This window comes from Apodemus sylvaticus, chromosome 10 (assembly GCF_947179515.1).
Source record: "Apodemus sylvaticus chromosome 10, mApoSyl1.1, whole genome shotgun sequence".
Classification (NCBI taxonomy): Eukaryota; Metazoa; Chordata; class Mammalia; order Rodentia; family Muridae; genus Apodemus; species Apodemus sylvaticus.
Genome location: NC_067481.1, coordinates 65,302,809 through 65,328,276, shown reverse-complemented (window position 1 = coordinate 65,328,276; position 25,468 = coordinate 65,302,809). Strand labels below are relative to the sequence as shown.

At 50.7% G+C, this 25,468-nt stretch overlaps 1 protein-coding gene across 1 annotated transcript in view; it reads right to left on the bottom strand.

Annotated features, from left to right (window-relative positions):
• Window positions 1-25,468, bottom strand: part of Obscn (obscurin, cytoskeletal calmodulin and titin-interacting RhoGEF) — a 137,663-nt gene that overhangs the window by 51,522 nt on the left and 60,673 nt on the right. The window contains 25 exon segments of the mRNA XM_052195943.1: window positions 979-1,054; window positions 1,227-1,423; window positions 1,879-2,154; window positions 2,717-2,989; window positions 3,111-3,377; window positions 4,031-4,297; window positions 5,190-5,453; window positions 5,782-6,045; window positions 6,400-6,663; window positions 7,007-7,270; window positions 7,676-7,810; window positions 7,813-7,911; window positions 7,914-7,940; window positions 11,720-11,983; window positions 12,336-12,599; window positions 12,943-13,206; window positions 13,723-13,999; window positions 14,001-14,266; window positions 16,912-17,175; window positions 17,784-18,047; window positions 18,143-18,409; window positions 19,231-19,497; window positions 19,924-20,196; window positions 23,860-24,126; window positions 24,270-24,536. Coding sequence (XP_052051903.1) covers window positions 979-1,054; window positions 1,227-1,423; window positions 1,879-2,154; window positions 2,717-2,989; window positions 3,111-3,377; window positions 4,031-4,297; window positions 5,190-5,453; window positions 5,782-6,045; window positions 6,400-6,663; window positions 7,007-7,270; window positions 7,676-7,810; window positions 7,813-7,911; window positions 7,914-7,940; window positions 11,720-11,983; window positions 12,336-12,599; window positions 12,943-13,206; window positions 13,723-13,999; window positions 14,001-14,266; window positions 16,912-17,175; window positions 17,784-18,047; window positions 18,143-18,409; window positions 19,231-19,497; window positions 19,924-20,196; window positions 23,860-24,126; window positions 24,270-24,536 — 5,877 coding nt within the window.

Below are 25,468 nucleotides of genomic sequence, written 5' to 3'. Positions count from 1 at the left end.
CAGGCCATAGAGTTGACCATGTTGGGCGATCTCTAAAGTTCCAGAGGAAAATGGGATCCGGAATAAGCTCTGCCCTCCACGTCTAGCTCCCCTCAACAGACTGGGGGTTCCATCATAGTGAAGCTACATTAACCCATTCTGAAATCCTAGAGATGAAGGTAGACGATCAGAGGTGTCATCCAATGGTGAATAGGTAGTTGGATGGCAAAAAAGGGTTTGAATAGATGGGTAGATGAATGGATGGATGGTGGGTAGGTGGATGGATGAATGGTTGGATGATAAGTAAATTAATGGATGTATAGATGGTAGATGGGTGAATGGTTATATGGGTGGATGATAAATTGATGGTAGATGGACAAATATGAGTAGCTAGATAAATAGACAGGTGATGTGGAAGATGGATGATAGATGAATGGACGATGAAATGTGGGCTTAGGTGGGAGACAAATGGTAGGCTGTAAATGGATAGATGCATGCATGGGAGACATGTGGAGGATAAATCAGTAAGTAGGAAGATGATGGAGGCGTCAGTGGAATCACATTGAGTACAGGGCTAGGGTTGTACAGGAAGGTTGCTCAAAGCTAGGCTCTACAGGATGGACATATTCTGGGGACAAGGCGTACTCTACACTGAAGGTTCCTGCCAGGCACAGGCTACATTCACTATGGCCACATCCATACATGTGTCAAAGGTGTGTGGTTGTGCCCACATCTCTAAGCCTTTTGAGTAAGTAAATGCACACCAGCATGGACATATATGCACGTACAAGGACCTAAACCACACAGTTGGCCCTTGTCTCCATGTAAGGGCCAAGCCTAGGTTAGCCAGATTCTCTAGCTTTTCTAGGAGGCAGTGGCAATTCTGGCCCAAGATGCCACATGCTGGAAAATTGCCAGTCCCTCTGCAGCAGCTGCAGTGCTAGGAGACAAAGGACATCCACTGGGAGAGGCTGAGGTAGGATAAGGATGCGTGCCCACCTGTGACCTTCAGCTGGGCCTCTGAGGAGCATGAGCCCACTTGGAGAGTGATTGTTCCAGCATCCTCGAGGGTCACCTGAAGAGGCATGAGGAAGATGCTTGACTTGCACCCCACCCTGACTGAAAGGGGTCGATCTTCCCAGGCCCCAGTGATAGGGACTTGTCACCTCCCCAACCCAATGCCCTGGAGAAAGATCTTCCCTAATGATCTCAGAACCTTCTATGTCCAGGCTGAAGCAGAACCCCACCTTGTGCAGAGTGAGCAGGTAGAGTGTACCCTGCTCCACAGTGATGTCATTCATCTCGTTGCACTGCAAGGGAACCCCTCCCAAAGCCCAGCGAGCCTCCTGGCCCGAGGCCCTGGACAGCCGGCACCGGAAGTGGGCATCCTGGCCCTCGCTGAGCTGCACATCCTTCAGGGGCTCCAGAACGGTCACCTCTGGGACTAGACACAGAAGCATGGGCATCAGCCTTTGCATCTGGAATGTTCTCTCAAATGGTAGAGCTCCCATATCCCTGAAGTCACATGCCACCTCAACCCAGTCCCTGAGAATAATCCCATAGGAACATGCTACCGACCCCCTCTCTAGATTTATAGAGAGAACACACCCCAGGCTCAGGCCCACAGAGAATCTAGAGTTAACCTAGGACTTGGATAGTACAGTCTGCAGAATCTCTGAGGGATAGTAGGTAGGTCCTAAGCAACTACATCATATAAGCTTCTGGGAAGCCCACTGCACCTGCCTACCCACCAGATCCACCTGGGAAATTACCACTCGGGTCCCCCTCACAACCAGAACCTCAGCCTCCAAAGAATGTCTATCTGTGTTCCCAAATTTGCCTAAGCCTGAACATTCTCCTCCGAGGAGAGGGAAGCCCTGACCCACCAGAGCCAGATACCTCGGACTGTGAGCTGAGCAGAAGACGAATGGCTGCCCACGTGGAAGGAGACAGTGCCAGCATCCTCCAGGGTCACACCCTTCAACTGGAGCACGTGGGTACAGCCGTCTCCAAGAACAGCCACCTCTGTCACTTCGTTGCTCTGCAGTGGCAGACCTTGGAGGTGCCACTGCACATCTGTGGCTCCTGCCTGTGACACCTTGCAAGTGAACTCCACATCCTCATCAGCCTGCACCTCCATGTCCACGAGTCCCTGCACAATGGTCACCTCAGGCTCTGGGGGAGGGGCACAGAAGAGAGAGGGTCTTTTATCAGTCTGAGCCAAATTCCCATGGCCTCTTCTCCTGAAAGCCTTCCTTGACATCCAGAGCTCCTCTGCTACCTGACACAGCAGGTCACCTGCTGGCCTTACAGCACGGAAGCTGAGCTGGGGCACTTGCTTCCCATAGGCCAAGAGGAAAACTGGTTACACAGGGGTGAGTGCTGTGGTTGGCCCTGATACTGCAGCCAGCCCTATCTTGGCTAGGCCACCATGAAGCACTTATTCCTATCTATAGACAGACCTATAGGAATAAGCAAAGGCTCAGAGAATGCCCCCAAAGCAATGGTGAATTTCCTGCTGGCTGAGAAGAGGAGGCAGGGCCACCTTTGGGGTTTTGAGGTCTGTCCTGGCTGCTAGGACTCTTCAGAGAATCAGAACGGGACATAGTGTAAGAACGAGGTGGAGAGGGCTATGGTGTAGAGTCCTGGTCCCAGTGTAAGCTGCACCCAGGCGATCCCTAGGGAGTGGGCATGGTGGGAAGGACTCAAACTTTCCTCCTGGAGTCTAGCTACTCACCTTTGACTCTGAGGGAGGCCAAGGTCTTCTGGCCACCCACCACACAGGCATATTCACCGGTGTCCTTGGCCTCCAGCCCGTGAATCAGCAGCTCACACATAGCCCCTTGGCATCGCATCTCATACTTGGTGCCGACACGCAGCTCCACCCCCTCCTTGAGCCACTGCACTGGAGTCCCTGGCACGGCCTCACTCAGTTGACAACACAGCCGTGCAGTGCCACCTGCCTCCTGCTCCGTGCTCTGCAGGCCAGTCTTGAACTTGGGCTTGGGGGCTGTGGACCATCAAAGAATACTTAGAGCCATGGGTTCCAACTCTCTGACTGCCTGAATAAGGTCCCCTGCTCTTCAAGGATGGCTGGGGGAGGGGATGTATACCGACCAAGGGCGGCTCACCTCGGATGGAGAGCCTGGCGATGCTCTGCGTGTGGCCTGCATCACAGGTGTATTCGCCTGCATCCTCCTGCTCCACCCCACGGACCAGCAGCTCCGCAGTTGTACCCTCCTGCGTCATCTGATACTTAGCACACGGAAAAAGCTGCAAGGAGCCCTTGCGCCACTCCACGCTCACTGCCTCCCGGCTCAGCTCACAGCGCAGGTGTGCGGTGGTCCCTTCATCAACGTCCTGGGCCTGCAGCTCCCGGAGGAACCGCACAGGAGCAGCTGCAAGGTTGAGGAGTAGCATGAGAGCAGGTCCCTGAATTGATAAGGCTGTTACAGTCAGGAAACAACCCATAGCAGATCCATGCATGATCAGGATTCACGAGACATCTCGGTAGGGAGGAACTGGGGAGCTGTATATGGCAGTGAAAGGGGTTTCTGCACCTGCCTGTGAAGCTAGCAGGGAGGTGAGAACACATGAAGGGATGTCCCTGAGGAGCTACAGAGAATGGGAGCAGCTGAGGGCATGGGGAACCTGAATTGAGAATATAACATAACATAATATAATATAATATAATATAATATAATATAATATAATATAATATAATATAATATGTGACAGAAAGGACTATGGGGCAGATATGGAGAATGACAGAGGACACACAGAAGACTTGGGTCACCTAGCAAGACAATGGAGAAGCTACCACAGAAGGGACAGCATGAACAATGTCCCTAAACAATGACAGGATGAAGGATTTGCTCAGGAGACCCTCAGAGGTCCAGCAACTGGTGAGGGAGGCGGACCTCAGGGCCACCACTTTGAGGGAGTTCTGGCTAGGATCTGTGAAACAGGGCTGAGACCGTGAAGGTCGGCATGAAACCTGTACCCACACAGCCAGCCCCAAGCCTGGCATCAACCAGCCTCAGGCACCCACCTGTGACCATGAGCGTGGCGCTTGTGGTCTGAGAGCCGCAGGTGCAACTGTACTCGCCCGCATCCTCACGGCGCACATCCCGAAGCAGCAGCTCTGCCACACGCCCCTGCTGCCGTGCCTCTCGGCGTGTGTCAGCCTGCAGCTCCAGGCCACCCTTGCTCCAGACCACAGCAGTGTTGGGGACTGACAGCTCACACTGCAGACTGGCCATGGAGCCTTCTTCTGCTTGCAAATTCTGCAGTGGCTTCTGGAACACCACCTGTGGGGCTGCGAGAAGATGAGAGAGGCTAGCAGACTCTCCTCAGCCTTGCCTCTGAGTAACCTAAGGTACCAGACAGGGTGAAGCCCAGCTCTTCCACATTCCCAAGGCAGCCCTTGGGTTGATGAAGGATACGGACATGGGTCTAGGTGGGTTTCAAGGTAAGGGAGCTGCTGGTGAGGAGGCTAGAAAGTACTCAAGATCTGACCCTGGCTTCTTGCCTCCTTCTTGGTCAATCCAGTCCCCTGCAGGGCTATATACAAAGAACCCAGGAAGACACTCACATCACACTACTCAGAATAGAATCAACTAGTCATGTTCCTACAGACCAGAACCCAGAAGAGGGCTTTGTTCTCCAAGATCACAGTCTCAGACCAGACCTTGGAGCTCAGCCTTGCCCTTCCCAGGCTGCTGACATGGTCTTGTCCCTCTGCTAGTAGGGCTGAGTGTTCCATAGACCCCAGGAAATAGCCAGATCTTGTGAGATCAGGTAGGGTTCTGTCCTCCACGTTCTAAAGCAGCCACTGGTGACACAAGGACAGAGTATGGGAGACACTGGGAAACCCACCCGCCCAGACCCACCTGCCCTCTCTGGATATCCAACTTATCCCCAGCCAAAGAGATTTATTTGGCTAAACATGACACACAGAAACTGGAATATGGATGGCAAAGGGTAAAACATCTGAGAACATGGTGGGGGAAGGGAGGATTCTGCCCCAGCATGGTGACTAGTGGTGTGAGGGCATAAGGGTTGAGGTACAGACGCCAAGACCCTGGAGCGTGCTGTGGCTGAGACCAGTCCTGAACGAGGCAATCCTGGGGGGAGCTCAAGTGGAAGAAGGCAGATATAGAGCAAGAGCAGAAGTTCAAGACCATCCTGTGGCCACAGGAGCCATTTACCCATAATGCTCAGTGTGGCTGTGGTCCTCTCCTGCCCACATGTGCACGAGTACTCTCCAGCATCTTCTGCAGTCAGGTCACGGATCTGCAGCTCACACACAGCCCCGTCCTGCCTCAAGCTGTATCTGGCCCCATTTCTCAAGGTCTCTGACCCTTTCCGCCACACCACAGGGGCCTTCTTGCTTAGCTCACACCGCATTGTGACTGTTGAACTTTCCGGGACCTCTTGGCTTCTCAAGTCTTCTATGAATCTGGCTGGCAGGGCTGGGAAGGACCAAGGAGACACTGAGAATGCGACACTGAAGGATCTTGTACACAGGACACACAGCCACAAAGAACTAGAAACACCACAGAAAATAGGTAAACAAAGGTATAGAGGGTGGATGGGAGGAAACACTGCAGGAGGAACAGAAAGGCAATGGGATGGATTTGAACATGAGAATATGTCTTCAGCAAGCAGAATGATTCCAGATACAAGTCAGATGGCCACTGGGTCACCACAGGATCTATGTCACATATGAAATCAAGCATAACAATGAGACAATGTGGAGACACGAAACCTCAGGGTCAGATGACCACACGTGATCTTTACCCTTGACACTCAGTGTGGCTGAGGTCCTCTCCTGCCCACACACGCACGAGTACTCCCCGGCATCTTCCACAGCCAGGCCACGGATCTGCAGCTCACACACGGCCCCGTCCTGCCTCAGGCTGTATCTGCCCCCATCTCTCAGGCTCTCTGAGCCCCTCCTCCACTCCACAGGGGCAGCCTTGTTCATCTGGCACCTCAGAGTCACCATGGTGCCTTCTGTGGCCTCTTGGCTTCTCAAGTCTTCTGTGAATCTGGGGGGCAGGGCTGAAAGGGCCAAGCAGACACTGAGAACATGAAATCAGAGATCACAGCACATGACACACAACTCACAAAGAATGACACACTATAAAAGACCACAATATGAACATGTGAAGGAAGGTACAGAAGGTGACAGAGGCAAACTCATGAGGAATAGAGAGTGCAGTGGCACGGATGTGAACACAGAACATCTCCTGGGCATACAGAAAGCACAGATGGAGATGCCCAGATGACTGACTGTAGTTGTAGAACAGAAGGCCACAAGGTCCCTAGAGAAAACCACACGCGGAGACAGATGTATCGATGAGACAACATGGTGACACGAAGCCTCAGGGTCAGGTGGCCACACGTGATCTTTACCCTTGACACTCAGTGTGGCTGAGGTCCTCTCCTGCCCACACACGCACGAGTACTCCCCGGCATCTTCCACAGCCAGGCCACGGATCTGAAGCTCACACATGGCCCCGTCCTGTCTCAGGCTGTATCTGCCCCCATCTCTCAGGCTCTCTGACCCCCTCCTCCACTCCACAGGGGCAGCCTTGCTCATCTGGCACCTCAGAGTGGCCATGGTGCCTTCCGTGGCCTCTTCCTTCTTCAGACCCTCTGTGAATCTGGGGGGCAGGGCTGAAAGGGCCAAGCAGAAACTGAGAACATGGACTCTTTGAAGGACACACTGCACAAGAAATGTACAAGGAGACACACATTCTGACAAAGGATTTGAGGCAGGAACAGTGAACTAGGGAACAGATACAAAGGATTCAAGACCCCAGGGGTTAGGGTGGACATAAACATGAGAACATTCTGGATAATTGGAAGTAGTGATGGAGCTCTCCAAATGACCCTAGTTTCAGGACAGATGACCACTAGGTCACTACAGGAGCGATGTCACATGTAGAGAACAGACATAGCAATGAGACAACATGAAGACACAAAGCCTCAGATTCAGATGACCACACGTGATCTTTACCCTTGACACTCAGTGTGGCTGAGGTCCTCTCCTGCCCACACACGCACGAGTACTCCCCGGCATCTTCCACAGCCAGGCCACGGATCTGCAGCTCACACACAGCCCCGTCCTGCCTCAGGCTGTATCTGCCCCCATCTCTCAGGCTCTCTGAGCCCCTCCTCCACTCCACAGGGGCAGCCTTGCTCATCTGGCACCTCAGAGTCACCATGGTGCCTTCCGTGGCCTCTTCCTTCTTCAGACCCTCTGTGAACTTGGGGGGCAGAGCTAGGGAGGTTAGAAAGACACAGACATGGTCATTATATCAGAACAGATGGTAGACAAAACACAGGTCACACAGAGAAGACACAGAACCCAACCATAGGGCACATGCACATCTGCTGAGAACTTGGTGTGGTATTCCTCAGGCTGGCCTGTGAACGTCTCCACACTGCCTACTCTGCAGCCTCCTTGGGCTTCATACTTCATATGACCCTATTGGAGTTCAGGACATGACAGTTAAGACACACAGGATCCAACAACACAAACTCCACAGCAGCACAAGGCCGTGGGGGAGCTGCTGCAGATACTGTTGTCTTCTGGGTAACACAACCCATGAAGCAGGACTGGATCCCACGAAGTGATGGACAAGATGACCTTCATACGGGGCACTGTCACATGGATCTACTTAGCCAGGTGTGGTCTTTACCCCAATAGTCATCCTTTCTTCAACACACACGCATGCGTACTCTCCAGCATCTAACATGGTCAGGCCATGGACATGCAGCTCAGACATGGCCCTGTTTTGCTGCAGCTTATATCTGTCTGTGTTCGAAGAGTCTCTGTTCCCGTCTTCCACGCCACAGAGGCCTTTCAGCTGAGCTGACCTTGCAGAGTGGTCATGCACCCTTCCATGAACCCCTTGGCCCCAGCTCTTCCGTGAGTCGCATGGGCAGGACTAGGACGGATCAGATGGACAGAAGCTACGAAACTCCATGAACGTTTTGTCAGGCATGATCGGAGTATCCAGGAAGGAAACGGAAGCAGAAGGTCTGAGGACCATGGGACGAGGCAGATTCAAGTGTGTGAAGTGAGGTTCCTGTGCTGTGCTACCGAGATGCAGGCTGGGCGGCAGGTGCAGGCTGAGCAGCAGGTGCAGGCTGGACGGCAGGTGCAGGCTGGGCGGCAGGTGCAGGCTGGGTGGCAGGTGCAGGCTGGGTGGCAGGTGCAGGCTGGGCGGCAGGTGCAGGCTGGGCGGCAGGTGGGTGCCAATCCAGGCTCATCTTCTCAATGGCACCTTGTTCTTTCTACGCTCTCCCACCACTAGGCTACATGCCAGGCATTTGAGATAAGCCATACAGGCAAAGACATGACTTCCATGGCAGGCATCTTGCAATAGTGATGTCCTCCAGCCTCACAGATGAGATGCCCTTTCACACAGGGCCTCCAACCCTGCACTGCCCATGTGTGGACCCACTTCTACTGCTCATCTAAGCCATTTCTGCCATTCCACACTCTTGTCCTGACACTGTTAGAGTCACACCCCACCCATTGCTGCCACCTCCATGGCTCATGTCACCTGGTCCCCAATAGACTACAGCTGGGGCCCTCCTAGGCATGCCTCTGAGCCTTGGATCTGTCCTGCGGTCCTTCCCACTGACTGATCAAAGCTCACACTGGTTATATTTGAAATTGGCTGTATATCTCTAAATGTATATTAAATCAATACAATGTCAGATAATAACTCTACTTGGCAATTGGCCTTTGAAGAGGTGGAAATATAGGATGAAGTCACACAGGTGAATTATTAAGAATAATGTCCCTATAAGACATCTGGACACAAACAAGATGATTGTGTAAAGACGTGGGGATTCCAACAGCCTGGGACCCAGTGAGAGGCCTTGGACAGAGCTAACGCTGCCAGCAATCTGATTAGTACAAAGCTTCAGGATAGGAAGGAAATTAATTTCTGTTTTAAGAGTCCTTATCTACTGTTCTTTGCAACAGTGACCCAAACAACACAAATTTGAGAATGCTATTGTAACAAATACCTATGAATCTAGGACTGTCTGGTAACAAGTAAAGGGTCAACACTGGATGACTTTTGAAGTATATAGTAGAGAAACCAAGATGGCTGGGAACAGTCTGTGGAAATATGGGTGTTAATGCTGTATCTGGTCAGGCCTCAGACAGAAATGGGAAGTGAAACTAGAAAGAAAGAAGGTGCCCCTTGTGACAGTGGCAGCGAACTTGGCCATATTCCGTTCTAGTGCCTCATAGAATGGAGCATTTGGAAACAGTAAAACTGGGGCCCCAGAGGGAGTTTATAGGCAATATGTTGGCGGTATAATATGGTTACTTCTTTCTGCTTAAAGTAACAGAAAGAAAATAGGTAAATAAATTGAATTACTAAATAAAATAAAAAAGGAATTGAAGATGTAGAAAATTTACAGCCTATCCATGCTGGAGAGAATTGAAAGAGTGAGAGGGAGGGAGGGAGGCAGGGAGGAAGGGAGGGAGGGACGGAGGGAGGGGGAGAGTATTCTGAAGAGAACTTCAGGATGTAGTTAGTTGTATCATCTCAGCAGAAGCCACAGCTAAAAAAGGAAAGGCTTATGGGAGGAAGTTGAAGAAAATGAGGAGTTTGAGAATATTTTACCTAGTGAAATATTGCTTAGACTAGAAAGGGCAGAGATCAGAGAAATGGAGAAAGTTGTAAAATTTCTGAGACCTATAAGATGAACTGAACCATACAGCCATCCAGCTGCTATGTGTGTGACCTTTCAAGTAGGTGGCCATGCTAGGGTGGTAGCTCGTACCTGTCATCTCTGCACTTCAGATGCTAAGGTTGGAGATGTCCTACGGGTTCCAGGCCTGACTGTTATACACTAAGAGTTTCAGGCTAGCCAGGGCTGCATAGAAGGCCCTGTCTCAAAAGAGCAAACAAGTTTTTAAAATAGAGTGACTGAGAGATGGATCCAAGGTCAAGAGAGATGCCACAGCCACCAGGGGCCCCAAAAGCCATAGGCTTGGGGGGAGGTGCTCTCCTCCTCAACACAAGGCCACCTCTCCACTCAGACCTTTGAGAGTCAGTCTAGAGGACAGAAGATTGAACCATAGAAAATTCTTCTGCCTTAAAATTCAATAGACTTGCCCTGCCATTCCAGATTCTTGAGACTCATTATCCCATCTTTTATTCCAATTTCCTCCTTATTCGGTTAAGAACATCTAACCAAAGCCTGTCCCACCACCATGAGAACAGTGGTTCTTGCCCTTCCTAATGCCGCAACCCTTTAATACAGTTCCTCACATTAATCCCAACCATTACATTATATTCATTGCTACTTCATAACTATAACTTTGTTATGATTATGGATCAGAATATAAATATCTGATGTGCATGATATCTTATATGCACTCCCGTAGGATTGTTTAAATTCCACCCCCCAGATTGAGAACCACTGTTCTAAAAGCATAGTCCTCCCTGGTCCTGATGCTTTATAGGTAGGAGGTAAATGTGACTCAGAGTGAATGAAATCTAAAACTCTGCACATAGAAGAGACAGTCAGTGGAATGGGTTTTACAGGTGAAAAGAACATAGATTTGAGGAGACCAGAAGCTAGTGTTATAGACTCTGATGGCTTGAAAGTCATGGTCCCCAAACTCTCTGACATTTGAATACTTAGTTCCTAGTTGGTGGCAATGTTTGAGTAGGATAAAGAGGTGTGGCCTTTCTGGAGTTTGTCACTGAGAGACTTTAAAGACTCGGGAGATTCTTCCTCACCTTCTTCTTCATGCTTGCTTCAAGAATTTAGTCCCTGGCTTCCCGTTCCGGCCCCTGCCTGCTGCTGCTTGTCATGTCTCCCTCCCATAGCGGACGCTTAGCCCTCTGGGACCAAAAGCCTAAATAAGCTCTTTAAGTTGCCTTGGTCATGGATTTGTCTCAGAGCCACAGAAAAGTAGCTAATTCACAAACTACTCCTGACTCATTCACTGAAGTTCCAGCTTTTCCAAGACCTCAGGAAGTCACTCTATTTCCAAGAAGAGTACTTAAGTAAAAAAAAATTATGTCAAAATGAGGTCAGGCTAGGCTCAAATCCAAAATAGGTAATATACATATAAAAAAGATTAGGACACAGATATAAGGAATGACCACGTGAAGGCTAGGAGAAGAGAAAAACCACACTTCCGGTGCCTCAGTGGAGGAGTCCCAGCCTCCAGACATATGAAGAGACTAAGACAGGAGTCCTTCAGAGTCAGGCATTATCTCAAAAGAGCAGTAAAATGCTCTTGCTGAGTTCAGCGGTGTCTGCACGGCCACCTCCAACCAGAACTACACATTGCTGTGCATGTCTGTCAAGGAACAGGCATTGATCGGTTGACTCTGCCTGGAGCTACAGGGCCCAAAATCTCCACAGACCTTAGGAAGATGCTAGTGACTCCAGCAGATCTCTTATTAGACACAGATACAATCCACTGGTACCTACCTTCCCTAAAACTGAGCACAATTCTTCGTGGGGTTCATATCTTAGAACATGTTAGACAAGACTAGCATGGTATCATGCTAGCAAGACTAGATGGTAGCAAGGCTAGCATGGTATGCTTTGGGGGGAAAGGTCACACATACACATGTGACTGTACATGACATGCTAGCACTGAGAGGTATAGGAATGGTACAGCTTAGACAAGACACATAGGAAAAAGCAGATCAATCAGGTGGCCACACGTGATCTTTACCCTTGACACTCAGTGTGGCTGAGGTCCTCTCCTGCCCACACACGCATGAGTACTCCCCGGCATCTTCCACAGCCAGGCCACGGATCTGAAGCTCACACACGGCCCCGTCCTGCCTCAGGCTGTATCTGCCCCCATCTCTCAGGCTCTCTGACCCCCTCTTCCACTCCACAGGGGCAGCCTTGTTCATCTGGCACCTTAGAGTCACCATGGTGCCTTCCATGGCCTCTTGGCTTCTCAAGTCTTCTGTGAACCTGGGGAGTAGGGCTGAAAGGGCCAAGCAGACACTGAGAACATGAAATCGAAGAACACCACACACAAGACACATAGCTCACAAAGAATGACACACTATAAAAGACCACAATGTGAATATGTGAAGGAAGGTGCAGAAGGTGACAGAGGCAAACTCATGAGGAACAGAGAGTGCAGTGGCACGGATGTGAACACAGAACATCTCCTGGGCATACAGAAAGCACAGATGGAGATGCCCAGATGACTGTAGTTGTAGAACAGAAGGCCACAAGGTCCCTATAGAAAACCACACGCGGAGACAGATGTATCGATGAGACAACATGGTGACACAAAGCCTCAGGGTCAGATGACCACACGTGATCTTTACCCTTGACACTCAGTGTGGCTGAGGTCCTCTCCTGCCCACACATGCACGAGTACTCCCCGGCATCTTCCACAGCCAGGCCACGGATCTGCAGCTCACACACGGCCCCATCCTGCCTCAGGCTGTATCTGCCCCCATCTCTCAGGCTCTCTGAGCCCCTCCTCCACTCCACAGGGGCAGCCTTGTTCATCTGGCACCTCAGAGTCACCATGGTGCCTTCCGTGGCCTCTTCCTTCTTCAGACCCTCTGTGAATCTGGGGGGCAGGGCTGAAAGGGCCAAGCAGATACTGAGAACATGGACTCTTTGAAGGACACGCTGCACAAGAAATGTACAAGGAGATACACATTCTGACAAAGGATTTGAGGCAGTAACAGTGAACTAGGGAACAGATACAAAGGATTCAAGACCCCAGGGGTTAGGGTGGACATAAACATGAGAACATTCTGGAAAATTGGAAGTAGTGATGGAGCTCTTCAAATGACCCTAGTTTCAAGACAGATGACCACTGGGTCACTACAGGAGAGATGTCACATGTAGAGAACAGACATAGCAATGAGACAACATGGAGACACAAAGCCTCAGGTTCAGATGACCACATGTGATCTTTACCCTTGACACTCAGTGTGGCTGAGGTCCTCTCCTGCCCACACACGCACGAGTACTCCCCGGCATCTTCCACAGCCAGGCCATGAATCTGCAGCTCACACACGGCCCCGTCCTGCCTCAGGCTGTATCTGCCCCCATCTCTCAGGCTCTCTGAGCCCCTCCTCCACTCCACAGGGGCAGCCTTGTTCATCTGGCACCTCAGAGTGGCCATGGTGCCTTCCGTGGCCTCTTCATCCTTGAGACCTTCTGTGAACTTGGTAGGCAGGGCTAAGGAGGTCAGAAAGGCACAGGAATTATCATGTTCCGAGCAAGTTGAGCAGATAGGCTATGATGCACACTTAGACATGAACAGCACAGAGAAGACACAAACCCCACTGAGGGTGGGTCAAGTACTGCCCTGCTGAGAACAGGCTGTGAATTTTATGTTCTCTTAATATCAGAATCCTGGTCCTTTCAATAGATCTGGTATGATTATCAGAGATGGGTCCAGAAACACACCCGGGTACCACATTCTCTGTACAAGTTTAGCAGGATGATTCAATCTGAATGACAACAGGGCATGGAACCTACCAGGAAAAGTGCTTAACTCATGGTGGCACAAGGTGGAGGAAAGGCAGCTCTGCATATATTTTTGCCTATCTCCCATGGCTTCCCAAAATTGGGACTCTATCCAGTCAGGAAAGGATGTGACACACAGACAAAGGGGCAGAATATGGCCTGAGCAAGATAAGCAGCCTGCCCATAGATGCCAAGATGCAAACCCAACTGGCCACACATCTTCACCATTAATATTCAGTGTGGCTGAGGTCCTCTCCTGCCCAGGCCCACAGGCGTACTCCCCAGGATCCACCACAGCCAGGCCACACACTGACCAAGAGCCACAGCGTGAGTAACTGGACCACATACAGACGGGGAGGGAAGCAGGTAACTGCGGAGAGACAGCAGCAGGAGGATCTGCTTGAGTAAATGGACACACGGCCACGGGGTACCACAGATGCTGTGCCACACATGGAGGCAAGAGGAAATGATAGGCGCAACATAAAGACAAGCCATCCATCTTTACCGCTGACAGTAAGCGTGGCTGACGTCTTCTCTTGCCCACACACACATGAGTACTCCCCGGCATCGGCCATGGTCAGGCCACGGATCTGCAGCTCACACGCAGCTCCGTCCTGCCTCAGGCCATATTTATCTCCATCTCGCAAGGTCTTCGGTCCTTTCTTCCATGTCACAGGAGCTGTCTTGCTCAGTTCACAGGTCAGTGTAGCCGTGGTTCCTTCTGTGGCCTCTTCATTCTTCAGACCATCTATGAACTTAGCTGGAAGGGCTGGGGAGGTCAGAAAGACACAGGTACAATCACACTCCCTGAGAACATGGAAGACCCTGGATGAGACTGGGACAGGGAAGACAGGAAGCCCTGCTGCACACAGACCACACACTGGGCATGCTAAGCACAGCGAGGGAGGGGCTTCCCTTAGTTCTAGACAATGTGTCTCATGGCCATAGTCCATTCCATGGTTTCCATGGGCCCCAGACTGTACATGAGCTTGGCTTGTGGAGCTGAGAACAGCACCAAGATCATCAGGAGCTTGGGGCATGCTGGAGATAGGACATGACACTCAACAGTGAAATATACTCTGGAGATCGGAAGGAAACGAGTGTGAAACAGCATGACAGAGCAGAAGCTGTGAGATTGCAGCACATAGACTGGTCAGTCTGACCCTGGTGACGCAGCAAAGACAGAAGACCTCAAGACCAGGAGGTCTGGAGAGAGAGAGCCCAGGACCAGGACAGCAGAAGCATTTATAATGGTATCCCTGGTCCCAGGTCTCCTGTGCCCACCAGCCCCTCACACAAACTCCAGGCTCAATGGCTTGGCCTGACTACTACGTCACAGTATGGTTTGGTTGTGAATGCCTTCGGTGGTTCTTATGCCATCATTTTGATCGTGATGAGAGAGCCCCTCATATAGTCATAAGCAAACCACACTTCTCAGAACAGAACAGACAGGGACGAAGGGACAGCTTGGCTGGGTAGGAAGAAGTCACAGCCTCTTCCTGGAACTGTCAGCCGGGAGTATGTGGCTGCGGGGTCTAGCCCCATCTTCACAGCGCAGGCACACTCTGCTGTGTGAGTACAGGCAGAGACCCATGACTGAACAAAGGGACCTAACACCTGTCCTTAGCTTCTATGTGTGAAGCAGTCACAGAGAAGAGGAGGGACAAACTGGTTCTTGTTTGCCAAAGCTGGAGACTTCCCCTGGCTACCAGGCCAAGACTGAGAACTCTTCAATGCCCATCCTCTATGAACTTAAAGGTCTTTAAGGGAACTGGCTCAGAGTATCCTCAGGACTTTATGGTTCAGCGTAGCTTCTAAAAATGCAGCAGCCTTGAAAGGCCCAGGCAAGGTATCCATATGCCAGGACCTCAGCCATCAACAGCATGTCCTGGGCTTGGAAATGTGAAGTGTGTCTTCCTGTGACCTCTTTCTAATTCTGTATCCATGGGACAAGCCTTCATGCACCCTTCTGCCATCCTTTGGAATGTCTGAAGAGCCTCTGCATTTTGACACCAGGCCTCTCCACGTAGCAGCTGGTTTAAGTGTCTCCAGTGTTTGTGCAGGGGATAGGAGTCACGTGCCAAGGCCTGGACAAAGAGATGTCCAGGCCTTATCATACCTTCCTCTCCAGTGCCCTCAGTAGCTGGTTCTTCATGTGAGAGCAGAGCCCACCAGGACAAGGGCTTCTTGCACTTGTAGCAGATTCATTCCATCCTCAGAATCCAGGGTGCCCAAAGCTCTCCAACAGTGTCTGTACAGTCCATTTGTGTCCCTGTGCTGAGGTGCTCCAGCCCTCTAAGCACTCCAGAGGGCCAACTCAACACCAGGTCACCAGTCACACCAAGATAGGTATTCCAGTTCCCTGGACACACTGTGACTCAGGAGCATATTCCAGTAGGCTACTCTTGGAAGGTCTGTTGCTGCCAGGGCCTCCATGAGAATTCCCAAGATCCATTGCAGCCAGGCTACAGGACTCCATATATGATATCTGCTTCAATCTATGAGTGCCTCCATTCCTGAGCTCCAAAGCCTTTCTCTTCACTCCAGGGAGGCATCGTGCTGTGTTCACTCTCCAGGGAGGTGCCTTCCTGTGTTCACAATGTGACCCTACTTCGCAATGTGACCCTACTCCCCGCAATGCCCTCCCCAGGCCTCTAATCATCTGTGAAGTACTGTCCACAACTGGGAGGGATACACAGGCACAGAGACCATTAAACTCTGTAGCCATAGACAAAAGCAGGCCACAGACACTACATGTACGACACAGGACATGTAGAGTGGTCAGAGGCAGGATCAGCAAACCCTTCTCCAGCGGGAAGATCTAGAACTGACCAGGGAAAGCCCAGAGAGGACAGCGCCAGGCTCACCCCCACAGACCTGTCTCCACATCTCCTCACCACTATAAGACAAGCCCTCACCTCCACCCTGACTCCCACAGGGTGGTGCCCCACCCTTACCTGACTCCTAAGGAGTAGGCCTTCAACCTTACCTGATACTTACATGGTGAATCCTCACCTTCACAGTCAGGCACATGACAAGGCTGTCCTTCCTGTGTCCCTGTTCTGTGTGCCATTCCTCCATTTCCTGCCTCCCTCTTTTCCTGGTATGTCCCCAGGACTTATAATTACATCTTTGGTTGCGCGTGTGCAACACACACACACAAACACACATACACACACACACACACACACACACACAAGCATTCATTCCAGCCAGGACACTCCTGAGGTTAAGAAACACCCAATTCTCCAATGTTTTCTGGAATCTAAAGTGGATCCCATTCAAGTATGAGAAACATCAGCCAACGGGACAAGATGAGACATAGAATATCAGGAACGGCGGGTGGGAGATGTTCAGGCACAGAGCCACCTGTACACAGGGGCACTCGCACACAGGAACACACATGGTTTTTACCCTTGACACTCAGTGTGGCTGTGGTCCTCTCTTCCCCACACACGCACGAGTACTCCCCAGCATCTTCCACAGCCAGGCCACGGATCTGCAGCTCACACACGGCCCCGTCCTGCCTCAGGCTGTATCTGCCCCCATCTCTCAGGCTCTCTGAGCCCCTCCTCCACTCCACAGGGACAGCCTTGCTCAGTTCACACTGCAGTGTGATCGCGTCCCCTTCTGTGGTCTCCTTGCTCCTGAGCCTTCTGATAAAGTGGACCGGCAGAGCTAGGAGGGTAAGACAAAGATTGGAGCATCAGATCTGCTGCAGCGTGTGGGAAGACAGAACAGGACATGGGATGGGAGTGGGAACCAGACAGAACACAGCAACAGGAAAGAACCCACCAGCACCCAAGAGTGGGAAGCCAGCTGCAGATGCTGGTATTTTCTGGTTCATATATACAATGACTCAAGAAGTAAGGTGGGGCAGGCTGGAGAGATGGCTCAGCAGCTAAGAGCACTGACTGCTCCTCCAAAGGTCCTGAGTTCAAATCCCAGCAACCACATGGTGGCTCACAACCATCCGTAATGAGATCTGACACCTGCTTCTGGTGTGTCTGAAGATGGCTACAGTGTATTCACTCTACACTGTATTTATAATAAATAATAAAGATTTATTTATTAATTATATATCAATAAATAAATCTTTGGGCTGGAGCGAGCAGGGCCAGAGCGAGCAGAGGTCCTGAATTAAATTCCCATGATGGCTCACAACCATCAGTACAGCTACAGTGTACTCATATACATAAAATAAATAAATAAATCTTGAAAAAAAAAAAGAAGGTGGGATGCACAGTAGGTGCACCAGCATGGGGCATGGGGTGTGTGCTCTTTACCCTTGACAGTCAGCGTGGCTGAAGTCTTCTCCTGTCCACACACACACAGGTACTCCCCTGCATCTGCCACAAGCAGGCTACAGATCTGCAGCTCACACACAGCTCCATCCTGCCTCAGGCTGTATTTGTCCCCATCTCTCAGGGTCTCTGTTCCCTTCTTCCATTCCACGGGCGCCTCTTTGGTCAGCTCACACCGGAGTGTGGCCATGGTCCCTTCCGTGGCCTCCTTGTTTCTCAGTTTTCCTATGAACTGGGCAGATGAGGCTGCAACAGGCACAAACACAGAGAACACTGCTATTCTCCTGCACGGGCCGAGGTTCCCACTGGGCCCTGGGCACAGTATGCACAGGCACACGTACTTTTCACTGTGAGTGTGGCTGAGGTTGTCTGGTCCCCAAAGGAACATGAGTACTGCCCGCTGTCCTGGGGCTGCAGGTCTCGGATGACCAGTTCCAGCACAGCGCCCTCTTGGCGCAGGCTATACTTGTTGCTGGATTTCAAGACATCATCGCCATGACGCCACTCCACAGGTGCAGCCACAGATGACAGCACACAGCGTAGTGTGGCAGCCTTGCCCTCTGGCACCTCCATGTCCTTCAGGGACTCCCTGAACCGCACTGGCCGAGCTGTGAACAGACACACCCAGTTCAGTCTCGTGGAGGAAGATCCCACCTGGGGTCCAGAAGGAGCAGCAACGGACAGGGTATGACAGGGTGTGAGACAACTCAAACACTGGATACCAATGAGTGACGAGGACCCAATGACCTCTGGGAAAGATAGGTCTGATGGTATATAAATGGAAAAGCTGGACATTGACAGAAGAACATAAAGGCAGACTATTACAGTGGGAACTGTGTCCTCCAAAAGTGCAGGACAGCCCTAACTTGGACGTCTCAGAATGTGATTATTTGGCATTGTAGACTTTAAAAAGATAAGATACAATATGGTTGTTGGAATGAGCCTTTGCCTCACTGCTCTGGCATCCTTAACTACGATACCAGCAAAGAGGAACAACCATCTGGAGTCCCAGAGAAGATGGCATCTGAAAGCCAAGAAGACAGACCCCCAGTCAAGGAGCTTAATCTCCTACTTTCATTCTACACAGCCATGGGGACAAGAGACTCCCAATGTGCAAGCTGACTGTCTGTGCTGCCAGCTTAGGGTGGTCCAGATGGAGGCAAGCCACAGGCAGGAAGAGGGGCTCCGGAGGGTCCACCAAAGCCAGTGCAGGAATGGGCCACAAGCAAGGATCCGGAGATTAAGAGAAGGTAGAAGACTATTGGGGCAGTAGAGACTCTGAGACACAAGTAGAGACTCCCCAAGTGCCCTACACAGCAGAAGGAGATGGGAGGAAAGGAGCCAGAAGCTGCTCTGGGGTCCCCTTGTCTCCTGCTGCATGTGGTCATATTTTGATTCTTTCCCCAAACATGGTCACCATGGCACTTACCATGGACCCTGACAATGGAGCTGCTGGAGGCTCCGCCAACCTCACATTTGTACCGCCCACCATCCTGTAGGGTGGTGCCAGTGATGACCAGCTGGGCCTGGCAGCCTTCATGGCTTAGCTGGCATCGTGCAGATGGCCTCAGTGTCTTCCCATCTTTGGTCCAGCGCGCAGAGCTATCCACGGTGGTAGTTTCACAGACAAGAGTCAGGTCCTCACCCTCTGTGACTGTGACATCTGTGAGTGGCCGAGAGAAGATGCTCGGCTTCTCTGGAGGATAGATAGAGAAAAGCCAAAGGTCATTGGGACTGTGGTACCTCTATGAAAGGACTAACATGATGGGTCATGCGAGGCCTCGATCTCAAGCTGGAGCCAGACAGAGATGCTGAGGGCACAAGGCAGGCTCTGTGCAGTTTCCATTCTGGGCACAATAACACCCCCCACAATTGCTGAATTCGGAAATTGATTCTGAAGGAACTCAACTGAGTCTTCTGAATCAACTCCCTGAGGTAGGAGACCCACGTGCCATTAGTTACTTCCCTGGGATGAGAGACCCTCTTGCCCTTGACAGCTAATCCCAGGACCACACTGTGCACTAGACAGAACTCACAAAGGATCTGTCACCTGCCCCTCTTCAAGGATCCTCTAGGCCATGTAGTGTCCCCATCATGGATGGCCCTTAGACACAAAACCCACCAGTCACCCGCAGGGCAGCTGAGGTCCGCTGGTCACCCGCCTCGAGGTAGACAGTGCCTGAATCCTTGAGCGCCAGCTGCTGCAGGGTGAGCACGTGGTAGCCTCCAGGCTGGACACTGATCTCGTTCAGCTCATTGCTGTGCAAGGGGGTCTTGTCCAGGAACCAGTGCACAGGGCCATAGTCAGCAGGGGAGATGCGGCAGCAAAACCTGGCAGAGGAGCCCTCCTGGACATCAGCGTCCTCTAGGTCCTCAATAACGCGCACTTTCTGGCCTGTTGGGCAAATGGAGAAGTCAGAGCTCTTAATAGCCTAGGGCCAGGCACAGAGACATGATTTTGCCCAAGACCCTTAGTGGGGTCATAAGCAGGTAGTCTACTTCACTCCTTGTCAGTGAAACTTGAAAGCAGATGTGAGACACGTAGTCCTTTGTAGTCATCCTCTGAGCCCCTTTCCTCTCTGAGGTACTTTTGCCAAGCTTGTGGAAGGCCCACAGCCTCCTGAAGCTCATGTACTCTCTCCTGCCCTTTGTACTAAGCTGGGCTTGCTAAAAAATAGGCTGCCTGCTCCCAAAATCACTTACACCAACTGCACTCACCATAGTACAGTATAATTCATACTGCTGTCTACCTCACATTGATAGATCATAGATGGATGCAAAGAGGCCACCAGTTCCCTACTGTGCTGCAAAGACTCAACTGGCTCTGGCCTTCATATTCCTGATCCATCTGGCCCCTTCTGTTCTCCTCTCTGGTTCTGTGAGATAGACTTTTCAGCATCCACAAATGTGAAGAATTTGTGGCATCTGCATCTGCGTCCCTGGCTTAGCTCACTTGCATTTCAAAGACCCAAGGGAAAGCTTAAAGCCTCACCACATACATGTTGACTGCTCACGTATGGAAATGCCTGGTACTCTGATTGGATCACTGCATGCTGTCCACACATACACAGTTATCATACTGTATCACAGGTAGATCCAAATATTACATATTAATTGAATAGGGGCTGGAGAGATGGCTCGTTGGTTAAGAGCACTGACTGCTCTTCCAGAGGTCCTGAGTTCAATTCCCAGCAACCACATGGTGGCTCACAACCATCTGTAATGAGATCTGATGCCCTCTTCTGGAATGTCTGAAGACAGCTACAATGTACTTACATATAATTAATAAATAAATCTTTTAAAAAATTGAATAGATTAAAATAAATGCAGAGAGCTATGCCTATATTAAATTTTAAATTGAGGGCTGGAGGGGTGGCTTGGTGGTAAAAGCATGTACTGCTCTTCCAGAAGACCCAAGTTCAGTTCCTAGCACCTATATCAGTTGGCTCACAACCACCTGAGGCTCTAGCTACAGAGTATACAAGGCCTCTAGCCTCCTCAGGTACCAACACTCATGTGAACATACTCACACACAGACACACAGAAAGACACACACACACACACACACACACACATACATACACACATCCATCTGTAATGAGATCTGATGCCCTCTTCTGGAATGTCTGAAGACAGCTACAATGTACTTACATATAATTAATAAATAAATCTTTTAAAAATTGAATAGATTAAAATAAATGCAGAGAGCTATGCCTATATTAAATTTTAAATTGAGGGCTGGAGGGGTGGCTTGGTGGTAAAAGCATGTACTGCTCTTCCAGAAGACCCAAGTTCAGTTCCTAGCACCTATATCAGTTGGCTCACAACCACCTGAGGCTCTAGCTACAGAGTATACAAGGCCTCTAGCCTCCTCAGGTACCAACACTCATGTGAACATACTCACACACAGACACACAGAAAGACACATACACACACACACACACACACATACACACAATCACCCATGCATGCTCATAAATCCCTAGAAATATTTTGTTATTGTTTAATTAAGAACAGTAGATTGACATGGATCCCACAGACACACAATTGCACCCATAAATGTGCTGAAGGAAGGGCTCCACTTGAAAGACCCCAATACTAGGTGGGGCAGACAGAAAGGGCTCTGATCAGTAGGCTGTCACACAAAGAATGACTCTACTCCACCCACAGACCAGTCAGTCCACACTTAAGGTCTACTCTTAACTGGTTTTCTTTTTTGAGACAGAGTCTCTTGCATTCCACACTAAACCTGACCTCGATATGATCTTGATCTTCTGCTCCTCCCACTTCTACCTTCCCTGGTCTCGATGGAGAGTCAGTCTAGAACCTTCCAGATACCAAAACCCAAGGGCACTCAAGTTCCATATTAAAAATAGTGAAGTATGGCATACGTCTGCCAGAATGCATTAAATAGTCAATCCAATGGAGATGTAGTGTTACACTAACGAATATACAGGAGTAGTAACGAGGAAAATAAGTCTGTATTCATCACAGTCATAAAATCTTTTTTCCCTTTTGTGTGCAATGTGCCTGGGTGTGCATGCATGCATATTTGCACTGTGAAAGCACATATGTGCATGTGCACACACATGTAGAGGCTTCAGGTTGATGTCAGGAATCTTCCTAATAGCTCTTCCATATAATTCAACCAGGCAGGATCTCTCAATCAAGCCCAGAGTTCAATCATGCAGCCAGTCTTGATAGCTAGATTGCTCTGAAATCAACCATTTCCACTTTTCCAAGCAGGAATTACACATGGGTCCCAAACACCTGCATTGATGTGGGCTCTGACAACTGGGACATCTCCCCAGCCCCACAGTTTCTTTTTCCACATGTTTCTAATTAGCAAGGGGCTAGATCTGAACATGCAGAACCTGCAAATATGGAGTATAAGCTCTTGCTACTTATAATTATCAATGCTGAGGCTTCTCACAAACATGAGTAATGTTATTCCCTGAAGACAGATCTCAGGAGAGGTTTCCAGTAAACCCCCTGCCGGACTCTAACCCAGTACTGCAGAGCTATGTGAAGGCTGTGGTCAGGAGAGAGATGGTCATCTCTGTTCTGATACCAAGACACATCCCTATTACCTAGCCTGACCACCATTTTCCTTCTCTACAAACCAGAGAAGACAATGGCTCTCACCCTGCATATTGGTGGCGAATAGCATTTCACAAGTGAGAACAAACAGAGACAGCAAAAATGAGCAAATAAAATATCAACAACAAGCTGTAAATTTTGCTAAGATCATTCTTATCAAACCTGACAGAGCTCTGCCTGGTACACACAAACACTATCTTGAGGCCCTAGAGGAATCCCCTCCTGTACCACAGGCTTCACCCTCCACATGCCTTGTCTGTAGGCACAGATCACACCAAAGTTTACCTTTGACCTTCTTGAACTCTGTAGCAATTCAGAACAGAGGCTGTGCACAGACACCTTCCCAGCAAGGACACCCCCAGCAACCACAGACACCAGCCTCCACCCCATGTCTGCAGAATGCTGAGCTCTGTACCCACGAGGCCCGTGCCTGTCTTCCTCTGCACCTCCCTGGTCTGGGATGCACCCTGGCTTTCTATTTCAATGCCATGCATTCCTGGAATGACTGTTCTTTACCAACACTTTCTAAATGACACTATCAATACTGGCCACACTGACAGACAGCCAGTTCTCCACTGGAAACACATAAACCTCCTTAGATGCCAACAAGCCCGGTAAAGTTGTCCCTCCGTAATAACTTACACACCGTATGTCCAAATGTAGAACACACGCCCTGGGACTCAGCACAGGCCTCGATGCTTCAGAATACAAGGCAATTACCCACGGTATAAATGAAGGCAAGCCCTTGGCTGCCTCACAGAAGGTCACACTAGGAAAGCCTGAGATGCCCAGGTAACCTGCTCTACCCTTAGACCTAGAGAACCTGAGGCTGGGCTGGGCTAAGGCAAGCAGAGCCTGATGACTGAGCACTTCTGAGCTTCCTGGTCTACTTCAGACAACGCTGAACGGCGCACCCATTAAAGAGCCAAAAGCAGCATTTAAGTCAGGGTCGCCTCACCTTGGACAAGGAGCCTGGCCTGGGTCCGGGCTTGGCCAATGTCACAGGTGTAAGTGTCACTGTCTGTCCTCTCCAGGGCATTGATGGTGAGCTTCAGGGTCAAGCCCTCCTGACTGGGGACATGCTTCCCCGAGGCACGCAGCTCCAGGAGGCCTTTGCGCCAGGTCACGACAGATGCTGGGTGCTCTGTCTTGCATGTGAACACGGCTCTGCCCTTCTCTTCCACCTGCAGGTCAGCCAGCTCCTCCGTGAACCGGTTTGCCTTTTCTGGGTAAAGGGTGAGACAGGTAGGGACAGGGGTGTGCATCTCCTATGACCTTGCAGGTTTTGTCCACTTCCACTGGGGCTTTGGGGCAGCCCCTGGCATGCTGCAGGAGAGACTGTGGCGGGGCAGTGTGCAGTGTGCTCACCTTCCACACAGAGCCTGGCGGTGCTTTTGGAAGCTTCTGTCTCACAGGTGTATTCTCCAGAATCCTTGAGCGAGGCCTTGCGGACAACCAACACAGCCCGTGTGCCTTCGCTGAGCAGGTCGTACTTCTGACTCTTCCGGATGGCCTTCCCATCTTTCAGCCAGCGTACGGAGGTGCCTGCCCTAGACAGCTCACAGCTTAGCATCACATCTTCCCCGAGCGTAGTCCGCTGGTCCTCCAGGGGCTTCGTGATGTCCACTGGCCTCTCTGGAATAAGCAGAGATGGTCTCCATGAGGCACACCCTTGACCGCAGAACCAGCCATTAACCACATAGTCACTGTGCAACATCCTTTAGAAATGGCCCTCAGCTGGGCGGTGGTGGCGCACACCTGTAATCCCAGCACTCTGGGAGGCAGAGGCAGGCGGATTTCTGAGTTTGAGGACAGCCTGGTCTACAGAGTGAGTTCCAGGACAGCCAGGGCTATACAGAGAAACCCTGTCTCAAAAAAACCAAATCCAAAGAGAGAGAGAGAGAGAGAGAGAGAGAGAGAGAGAGAGAGAGAGAGAGAGAGAGAGAGAGAGAGAAGAAAGAAAGAGAGAGAGAGAGAGAGAGAGAGAGAGAGAGAGAGAGAGAGAGAGAGAGAGAGAGAGAGACGCCCCTCAGCATTGAAATGACAGTCGCTGAGCTTGCTTGGGTCTGTGCTAGGCTACCTGCATACAAGCTGTGGTTGTTTAGCCTGGGGTTTCTGTGGGACTCCTAAGGTTGGGAATGGGGCTGTCTCTGACTCTTTTTCCTGCTCTTGGGACCCTTTTCTCCCTACAGGGCTGCCTCGTCCAACCATTACATAAGGCTTTGTGCCCAGTCTTATTGCATCTTGTTAGGCTATATTTGGGTGATATCCCTGGAAGACCTGCTCTTTTCTGAAGGGACACAGAAAAGCAGTGGGTCTGTAGGAAAGAGGAGCTTGAGGGGAGGCAGGGGACTGCGAAGAGTAGAAGGAAGAGAGGCTGTGGTCAGGATGTATCGCATGAGAAAAGAATAAATAAAAATGAGAAAAAGAAGAAGAAAGAAACAGCTTCAGTCATGGCCAGGATGAGGAGAGAGACAGGCGTTGGGGAGCATGCGCTCTCTAGAGATCAACACCACACAGTCACCAGCCCTTGACTCCGTAGACCCCTAGAGGCTCAGCTTCTGCGG